Source organism: Chroicocephalus ridibundus, chromosome 4, assembly GCF_963924245.1.
Source record: "Chroicocephalus ridibundus chromosome 4, bChrRid1.1, whole genome shotgun sequence".
Classification (NCBI taxonomy): Eukaryota; Metazoa; Chordata; class Aves; order Charadriiformes; family Laridae; genus Chroicocephalus; species Chroicocephalus ridibundus.
The window spans coordinates 82,136,558-82,147,041 of NC_086287.1; the positions used below are offsets into that span (position 1 = coordinate 82,136,558).

Genomic DNA, 10,484 nt, shown 5'->3' on the forward strand with positions numbered 1-10,484 from the left:
CCATCTTTCTAATTAGGCTGCAGGTGATTTTGTTGACATAAGAGAAGAAATTGAAGATGATAGCATTGAAACAAAAGGTAAATGATTTAGTAGTACATAGATCTTGAAATACTAGCAAGCAAAATATTCCTTTTGTAGGATTAATACTCCTTATGTGGAATTGACTAAATGATTTCATTTCACTGTATCTTTTACATTAAAAAAATGCTTTATTCAAATTAAAAATTACTGATCTGAAGGTAAGAAGGATTTTGTCCCTCTGTTTCACTATGGGGTGCTGTGATATCCCTTGGTAGCCATCAGCTAAACATATTTGGGGGATTTTTTTCTTTGAAGAGTCTACATTGGGCATTTGAAGTTTTCTAGAGGAAAAGAGGCAGAAAATAAAATAGGTTGGGTCCTGGAGAGAGAAATAGAGAAGAATTTTTTTTGCATCGGAGTTTGAGTTTTACTATAGAAGAAACACTAGAGAAGCTCAGGCTCTGGCCGTTGCGGTGGAAGTACGTGAGCAGTGTCAGCAGGGAGGGGAAGAAGCATGGACAGGGATGAGACATCAGTGGTCAATGTAAACGTTGTCATCCCCTGGGGCGTTTCAGTACTGTCGTGAAACAAATGGGAAAACAGTTTCAGCATGTGTGTCTTGCAAATGTACTGAAGCAGATCCTTCCTGAAGATTTCTGGAGAGGACACTGGGAAACGAAGATAGTTGTGCTGAGGAATTGGATGGTTTCTGTGCTATCTGAAGTGGCGCTTGGTTGGTAAAACTGGCAAAGTTGGAGGAAGAAGTAATTTTACAGTGTGAAAATAGCATCACTCGGACAATTTGAGGAGGAGTTTGTGATTTGCAGAGGGCTAAGCTGGGCAGTTCGCTGTTAGATTTTTCTGGAATAAATCACAATATTCTTTATATGCCAAGGCTGACTAAGGGTCCATCACTACTGTGGGTAGATCTCGTTGCAAAATAGGGGGAGTAACATCTGGGAAGTGCATCCCATTGTAACAGTGTTAATACAGCTGTGGATGCCAGGTCAAACTTTGCACAGCTTTTTATTGTATCCTATACTTCCATCATCACTATTGCCCTCTGAAATCAACTTGAGTTTTGCTGAAAATCTTTAAGTGGGAATTATATATGTTTTCTATCAGCAGGAATCTGTACTGAGATTGAGAAGTAGCTAAAAGAACAACTTAACCATTATTTTGAGGCAAGCTGGGCTTCATCAGGCTAGGAATTAGGTTTGTTTACATGGACATGGGCTGTCTCTCTGAGGAAGACAAAAACAAGTATCCTGAGCGTCTCATTATTTTGTTGCTGGCTCTCCATTTTTCTGGATGTTAATATTTCACTTTTTTTGGTTAGTATATGAAGTTAATGATGGTGCTTTGTCCTAACAGTAAGTGAGCACAGTGGATATTGGAGCAGCAAGTGGTTATCCTCTGTTGTCTTTGAGGTCTGATCTGGTTTCCTAATTTACAGAAGTTTTCTTAGAATTAGGAGGGAAAATCACTGGCATGTTGAAGCGCTGGCGGTCAGGAAGCCATGTGCTTACCTTGGTAGTCAAGTCAGTGGTTAATACTGAATGGTAAGAGAAAGAAATTGGGAGGGCACCATCTGAAAATCAAATTGAAATAGATTGTTAACTAATCCTTCCAAATTTTATTTATTAATTTTGTAATTATACCAAATGAAATCCTCACAAGCTACTCTGATTGCTGCGCTTACCTCAATTTATATTCAAATCTCAACAAAATACATTTCAGCCTTTTCTTAATGAGGTGATGAAAAATGCTATCCCGTAGAAGAGTAGGGGACAGACATTCCAACATCACTTACAGTCACCTGTTTGCTTTTTAATGTTGCTATTGAATTTGTATTTAACTCGGGATTAAAGTATAAGCTGACATATTTGAATAAGGATATCTTTAAGCCATGAGTTCTTAAAATTAAGAAAAAAAAAGGCCATACAATTAATAGAAAGAGATTTTAAAACTTGAAGGATGCTGAATAACGAAGACGTCGTGTTACTGTTGATGAGATGCACAAAGCTGAGTGTCAGGAAGACCTGTAGAGATACCGGAGTCCCACCGAACAGGTGAAACGTTGGGTGTGTTTGTGGCAGCGATGGAAGGGGAAGGCTCCTCGCTCCCCTAAGGAGGTGCAGGTGGGCAGAGAGGGGGAACTTCCCTTGGGAATCTGCCCTGGGACTGCGCAGAAAACAGGCGATGCCCCTGGGACTGCCCGTCGCGGGGAGAAGGGGGTTAAAGCAGCAATTCTGCCCTTCACACGGACAGGGAGAAACCATTAGGATTGTTGGCAGGCCGTTTGTCCCCCGTGTGCTAGGCAGCACTCAAACAGAAAAAGTATTCCCTGTCCTCAATGGCTGCACCACTTTACTAGGTAGCAGAGCTTTTAAACGCCAGCAAGAACTTGTCGGTGACTACCGCTTACTCACAAGTGTATATCTCAGGTCACCTCTGACACTTTGAAGGGGTTTATATTTATTAATTTTGAAAGGCAGGCTTTTGTATGCTTTTCAGAGTGGGTCTTTCTCGCCAAAATAAGTGATTCATAATGACTGGATTTTGGTCAGATTTTCCAGATGACTCTGGAGATCATTTTTAATGCTCTTCATTGTAAATTTAAAAAAATACAACCCAAAACAAAAAGACTTTGCTCTTTAAATATAGGTGACTTTGTCCAAAATGAGCTAAAGTACAAACTAGGTTTGCTTTCCCAGTTAATAAAATGTGCTATTAATGGGACGACGAGGAAATGTCACATTCACATGTTGGTATCTATCAGAGCAAATCAAAGTCTACTGTCTGGCACAAGAGGTAAAAAACCCCACATTGTAATAAAACTGTCACAGGGTCAGTGTCTCCTGCTTTGTAAATAAACATCTCTGCTTTCCCTCGGTGTTTCTGTAACATCCGGAGACTGTTACCCTGTGCTGGTGCTCTGGTTCATTGACAGTTTCACTTAAACAGTTAAACAATAATTTGAAATGGAAAATGTTCTGCCCATATTCCTTAATTCCTTTGTGGGTCTTTCTTCCCCCATTTTTTTTTTTGTCGATTATTTTAGTAATTGCATCTTTTTTTTTTTTATTACACAGGCAAATACCGAACTGCTCACAAGCCTCATTCAAAGCCAAAAGTATCAAACGTTTTTGAGGTAGATTTTCCAGCAAATGGAAGTGATGCAAAACCAGTGGGCCGTTTTCAGTCAGAGGAGGAGCTGTGGGCCCGCTTAGAAGAGCTCGAGAGACAAGAAGAGATACTTGGGGAACTTGACAGGTATAGTACTGCTGTGGCACATGTGGGTTCGGGGTTCAGAAAGCTATAGGTGTGTGACTCTCTTTGTACACAAAGGACCACCTCACCATAAGTGCAAACAGCACTTACTTACTTACTTAGACTGATGCAGTTAAAATTATAATAGGTGGAAGAAAGGTGGAACATGAACGAAGTGAGCACTGCAAGGCCAAAGGTGCTAAAATCAGCCTCTGTGCAACCACAGCAGTCCAGCTTTATAGTATTTTTTCTTTGAGATGATAGAAAAGGGGGAAAGAAAATCCATTTCCCACAGGCTAGGAAAATCCGTCGTTTACAATGTAGGAGTTACACATATAGTGTTTAATGACATCCTTAGATCTGTTCTGATCCTAAAGCAATACATATGTCATTAGCCAGAATGTCACAGTTTTGGTAATTCCAGTTGACATGGAAAGGACATAGTGAGTCTAAAAGAATATAAAAAGTATTCCACAGTCTGGCTAAACGGATAGCACCTGGGTAAAGAAAACAACATACAGGCTTGTTCGGTATGCCTGTGTCTCTCAAGAGTACGAATCGCCTCAGTTCACTCAGATATTTTTCATTTCATAGGATGCCTGATACAGTTGAGACAAATGGAGAAGATACAACCTCCTCTGAAGAGGAGAAAGAAGACAAGAGGACAGATCTGAACGGGACGTATAGAGCAGAAGACTGTATTACTCAGGGCAACTTCCATAAAGAAGTAACAAATTCAGACTTGTTTGGTGGCCAAGTTAATGGCTCTACTTATTATCACAGTGATGATGAAGATGACATAGATGTTGGAGATAGCTCTGTTCCAACTATTTTTTTCTCTCACACTGTTGAACCTAAAAGGGTTTGTACTTTATTATTTTTATCCTTCTCTCAACAGATCAAACATATATACCATATCTAAAATAGAAAATTTTAGATAATATAGATAATGTGGAATGCTAACTGTAGGTGACATTTATTTGGATTTTTTTCAAATGCTCGAAACCCACTGTTTAAATCCTGTGGTTTCAAATATTGTATTAAAAAAAGGGATCTTCAAACATATACCTTGGTGTTCTGACTTTCGGCCGTTGTAAAAGGTAGTATCTTGTCTAGGAGTTTTTAAAATGACTTTTTACTTGACTTGAGATTGAGTGTTGAACAGCTCAGCTGTTGAGCAGAGTTTGAGTAAGCACGTTAGTGCAAAGAAATGCCCCAGCCTAGTGCAAGTGGTAAAGAATAAACAGTTCACACTATGAATGTTACTGTTCGTCCATTTGTTTAACTTAAGTATGCTTTGTAGTCCCCAGCTGCTTGGACAGGGGAATGTCAGAAGTCAGTTGATCTGCAGCCTGGTGATTGTTGATTTTATGGTCTAGACCATCATTTGTGTTCGATTTTCAGGTAAGAATAAACACAGGAAAAAATACTACTTTGAAATTCAGTGAAAAGAAAGAAGAGGCCAAGCGTAAAAGGAAGAACAGCAATGGCAATGGCCATGCAACTCCAGAACTGCCTAACATCAAAACCCCAGCAGACATTTACCGGTGGGTAATTTATAGCAGTGGCGCGTGAGCTTTCCCCTTGGCAGACCTTCTCTTTTCATGTCTGCTCACCTATAGTATGAAACCAAGCCTACTATTTCTGAAAGAAACAGCTGCAACTGAATTTACTACTTAAAAATTAAAGTTTGTGGCTTCTGCATGGCTGTCGTGCTTTCATACCATAAAACATTTCTGAGCTTAAAATTTCCTTTTCCAACTAGCAGTTCATCGTTTATCTGCTTTTTCAGAGCTTCTGCAATTGAAGTAAACTTGCCAGTATATATCATCTGCATTAAGCGATACGGCAGTTTGTTAGGTATTCTGGTTAATGCCATGTCATTTGCTTCTGTGTTTGTTGTCAAAGGAGCTGCTCAGATCTATCACTGATAATACTCCTCCTTTCCCAGTTACTAATTGCTGGGTTTTGTGTTTTCCTTCCAGTATCTTCAGAATATACTCAGGTCTTTGTTTGCATGGTTTCTCTTACATTCTCTCTCGTTGGCTTTAGTCCATCACTATCTCTATTCTCCATACAAAGAAGTGCTCACCTGTACAACACCCACACTCAGAGAGCTTGAAAAACAATGTTGGGCTTAAAGAACTGTATAAAATACTAAACAAAGGTGACAGAAGAGTTAAAACAAGTATTTAGGTTTGTAAAGATGAACATAGACGCCTATTAGATTGCTTGACTAAGTGGTTTTGAAAATCACGCTGCATTTGTATGTTGGTGTATTCAGGCACCTAAACATCTTAAAAAAGGTGTCACAAAGTGTGAAAAGTTAAAACCCATCCTGTAATTGCAGTTGCTGGAACTGAAGATGAGATCAAGAGTTCTTTCATGGTGCTCTCCCTGAGCTCTGCAAAGGAACTCCCATCTTCTGTAGAGACACGCAAGTGTTCCCATGATGAATCAAGCTGTTAAGAAACAAGTAACACTCTTAAAACTCATCCAGTCGTTGGGCTCCTCCTTTTATGAGTTTGATAAAATTGGCACTGTCTCCTAATGCCACTCTTTCTCCTCCACCCACCCTTGACTTCTTTAGGTCATGGAGATGGAGCACAAACTGTAGGAAGAGGCCTCTCTATCAGTTTATGGTCTGTTAATACTTGAAAAGCGTCTTCGTGTTGATCTGATCCTAAAAGCAGATTTTTTAATTTTATTTTTTTTTTAACTGAAAGCAGGAGATTATGGCACCTGTCAGGAAAAAGCGTCATCCTTTCAAATGTTTCAAGTACTTGCTTTTGTATTCTACATTTGACAAGGACTTCCTTCTAGAAAACCTTCCGTCATTGTGACCTTCTGTTTTCTGTCTGCAACAACTCTGACAATCGTTTAGTTTACCTTTTTGCTAACTTTTTTGTAACTCACGCTACTCTGTTTTCTAACACTTTTCAAAGAGCTATACATTTTCTGCTGAAAGGGCATACCAACTTCATGCTTGAATAAAGGGCGTACCAGTGTTTGCTTTGCAGAATTGGTTCTTCTACATCGGTAAATAAAATGCCTCTAAAGGTACAGTATTGTAATTCTGCAACGAAAAAGTTGGAAAAGCAGATCATAATTAATTTGTACAAAAGACAAAGCAAGATCACTGTAAATTTGTCATCTGATCCTGAAATGGTTTATTAAAGCTAACGTTTTCCTTTATAGAGTCTTTGTTGATGTTGTGAATGGAGAATATGTCCCTCGTAAATCAATTTTGAAGTCTCGAAGCAGAGAGAACAGTGTTTGTAGCGATACCAGTGAGAACAGCGCTGCTGAGTTTGATGACAGACGAGGAGTTCAGAGGAGCATTAGCTGTGATGAAGCTACGCAGAGTGACAACAGCGAAGGCATACTGGAGGAAGAGGAGGAGGAGGGGCAGCAGCAGCTACCGAAAAAGCTTCCTCCCTCTTCAGGGACAACCGAGGTACAGTTTTTAATTAATTATTGATTGTTGGCAGGGATAAAAACGAGAAATCTAATGACTGTAGTTGTCTATACCGTCGGTTTGATTTCTTTAAAATAATTTTCTAACTCCTACCTAGTTTGCTTCGGAAGGACGTTATCAGGTGACAGGCTTCTGTCATACGCATCCTAGGGGCAGAGGGGAGGAGACGAGTCAGGCAGCTTTCCCAAGACCTTCATGAAGCTCTTCCTTAAAGATCTGTCCCCCCCAAAAAAAAAGAAAAAAGAAAAAAACCCATGCTTCCTAGTTAATGAGAGGGAGGAGGGAATTCTCTGTAACCTGTGTTTTATCAATATCCTCGTGCACAGCTACCAGACAGCCAGTGTCCAGGTGGAGTTTTTAAGTTTTAAAACACACAGATATCATCTGAGGGATTATTTGGACTTGGCAAAGGCAGAAGAATTGCCCTGTGGAAGGAAGCATTACACCTCTACTCATCCTATTCCAGACTGGAGCCATTAGTGATCCCAAAGAAATCTATTTTCACACGTTTGCAAAGTTCAGGGCTTCATCATAACGGGAAGAGACTACGACAGAAGGGAAAATGTACAGTTGCTTAGTGACTGGATGAGGACGAGAACTAAAAGTAGCCGCTGCTCTGAAATTCATGGCATAGAGTATTCTGCATTTTTATTTTGTAAGAACTTACACTAATTTTTTCAAACTAGATGAAACTGAGTTTTCAGTGGTTCCCGATGCAGTAGGCAAGTTCAATGAGAGGACTATTTTTAGAAAAACTATTTTTGACAAGAAATTAATTCCTCATAAAAGCTATTGTTTATCATCATTTTTCATGCAAACGGCTACAGAGAATCCAGGCAGGATGTGAAGATTCGTGGTGGAAGATCCATCTGTAGAGTTAGCACTTCACGTTGTATACTTTCTGGAATATAGTTGCTATATTTTTACAAAACATCTAAGTTGCACTTTAGATGTTACCCATTAGTCCATTTTCTGAACGTGGCATGGTTGTTCTCTACGACAGAATGTATTTTCTAAGTAACTGAAGGAGAGTGAGCAAAACGCCCCAGTTAAAGCAATGCCTTCCTAAATGCTGCTGTTTCTCTTCGGTTGTTTTTGCGGGTGTTTGAAATACATTATTTCTCCCTGACCGTTTGCAGCACACTTAACTTCTTTTCTTTTTGTTTCTAATTTTACTGCGATCATCTTAGGCTGTCTTTTGCTTACCTGGTTTGGAAAATGAGTGTGTTGTTAGAAGAAGGGGGTTGTGTACAGGCAAGGCTTTAGGCGCACTTTGGCTATCGGAGCAGAAAACAAAAAAAACCCACTGCTTTTTTGCAGGTCCTGCAAGAAAAGAACGGTGTGTTTGTTTGGCTTTGTTTTTCTTGGTAATGGAGTTATGAAAAAGCAGAACTAAGCATAGTTAATAAATCCGGTGTGCATTCCTTTGGGCCCAGTATGAGCATCAAAGCTCGGATGTAAACTGCGTCCCCGTGTCCATTGGCATTCAGAAGTTTGTTTCCAATACCTAGTAGGGTGATTTGTTCTTAAATACGCTTATGAAAAGTAGTTCTGAGTTGCCTTTTCCCCCAGTGTTTTCCAAGAATCACGGTCATTTCTTAGCGAAGTTAAAAAGGATTAAATCTCACAATCGGCTGCATATAAATTATCATTTTTAACATTAAGTGCTTTCGTTAGACTTTTTATGGAGAGAAATAGTTGGAAGCAAGTTTGCGGTTCTCTTAAGTATAAATCGCTTTCACCATTTTTTGATCATATTTGGTAAGGAGAAAAGAACAAACAAAATACGTGCTTGCCAGTTTGTGTGCAGTGTGTCAGCTTGATGCAATTAGAATATATTAAGTCATAAAATATGACGTATGATGGAAATGCTGACATACTCTGAACTTTGCAAAATCTCTCCGTTTCTTATCCAAAACGAAACGCCATGTTACATCAGCTGTTTTATTTCTTGAGCATGTGTTAGTGAGGAAGCAAATTTTTAGATCATTTATGCAGTAGGAACGAGATTAAGTAGTACTTTTAAGACACTGTCTTTCATTCAGTCATCTTTGAACAAGCCATATTTTGAGGTTAATTACAATTTGGTTACTTATGCAAGGAACAATCATTGATTTAAAGATATTTCTTTACTTTTGATTAAAAGAAATAACAATCCTAATCAGGCTAATATAGGGTAATGACCTTGTGGGCATAGCTTCACATTTGCATTTTATTAGCTCATTTTGAGTATTCTCTTCTGTTGTAGGCATTTTCCGGTACCGTTATAGAAAAGGAGCCTTTGTCTCCCTCCTTAATACCGCACCCAGTCATGGCTCACCCCGTCCTGCCTACCATTCTGGAGCGGAAATCGGAGGAAGTTTTGTCCGAAGCATCGGAAGAAACCACAAAGAGGATTTCAAAATTCAAAGCCGCCAGAATGCAACAGACCAACTAGGTCCTGCCCAGCCCGGCGAGGCCGGAGCGCTCGCGCCGAGCTTCGCGCTTCTTGAGCTCACGTAAACCCATAGGCGTTACACCGAGCTAGTTACAAGGCTGTCCTGCGTTAATTTGGCGTTGGTTATCTTTTAAACATTTATTGGCAACATTAAAAAAAAAAAAAAGGTTCAGTGTGTGAACACTTGGGTATTCATCTTATTTTGTCGATTTCCCTGTGTGCTGTCAGCACCTTTGTATATGTTTGCCTTATGATAGCAGCACTTGGGTTTTCTTTCTCAAAAACTGTTCCTTACATACATTGTTTTTGTGTTTAAACCTAAATACAGGCAGTTTCGTGCCAGCTGTGATGTTCTACATACCATATGGACCATTTTAAGGAAAACTTTTCACATTTCAAATAGATACACCAATTATATTGCATTACTTGCTTTAGCATTTTAAGACACACTTGTATTCGCGTTGTTGTAGGTTTTGCAACTAGGTGTCTGCTAAAAGTTTTTTTCCTTCTTTCAAACCTCTCTGATATCTCACTGTACAGATCTATAAAACGCTGGGTTCATGTACATTGCAGGGAAGTTTCTTTGATGGAAAAGGGTATTTTGTAAAATTAAATTTTCAGTAAAAAAGCTGTGAAAGTTGTGCGTTTTTTGTTGCTTTACTGCTAATTTGGAAACAGCACAGAGAGGTTTTTATTTTGAACTTGCCTTTCTAGCTTGAAGTTTTTACAGCCACATGGACATAAAAGCAGTCCATTCTCTTCTGCCATTGTGTTTTAACCTCCTGCTAATGAATGTCCATGGAAATTGAATGCTCTTAAGGAGAGAAGCATAAACTCAGACTCTGATTACAAAATCTCCCAGTTCTTTTGTATACTCAGAAAACATTGTAATTGTCTTGGGGATGCCCAGAGGGAGTCGGCGCTAAGGAAAAATGTCTTAGTGATTCAACTTTATTTCAAAATGCAACAGCACCGCGGCACTCGGGGTACGGTTTTGTGTATCCCTCTCTTGACTGGGAGCCATCCTGGCGGCAGGAGTCCCTGCCCAGCAGCTCCTGCCTGTCTTCTTGCCGTCCCCTCCCTTCTGCTGACACGGCTTCGGTTGGGCCACCCCTTGAATGATAGTAGGTGGCGGAGCTGGGTTTAAAAAACAAACTACTGGGTTTGGGTTTAGGGTTTGGGTTTGGTTTTTTTATTGACGGTTACACGTGTTTTTTTGAAGCCAGCGAGTTTCCTAATCTGTTTCTCAGCACATCTGTCTCAGCGCAGTGAGGG

The 10,484-nt window shown here is 39.7% G+C and overlaps 1 protein-coding gene across 1 annotated transcript in view; it reads left to right on the top strand.

Annotated features, from left to right (window-relative positions):
* URI1 (URI1 prefoldin like chaperone) overlaps window positions 1-9,850 on the top strand; it is a 42,350-nt gene extending 32,500 nt beyond the window's left edge. Inside the window, exons 6-11 of the mRNA XM_063334474.1 lie at window positions 17-77; window positions 3,117-3,297; window positions 3,889-4,156; window positions 4,699-4,841; window positions 6,493-6,751; window positions 9,021-9,850. Coding sequence (XP_063190544.1) covers window positions 17-77; window positions 3,117-3,297; window positions 3,889-4,156; window positions 4,699-4,841; window positions 6,493-6,751; window positions 9,021-9,209 — 1,101 coding nt within the window. The 3' untranslated portion in view covers window positions 9,210-9,850. The remainder of the gene's footprint in view (window positions 1-16; window positions 78-3,116; window positions 3,298-3,888; window positions 4,157-4,698; window positions 4,842-6,492; window positions 6,752-9,020) is intronic.
* The last annotated feature ends 634 nt before the right edge of the window (window positions 9,851-10,484 follow it).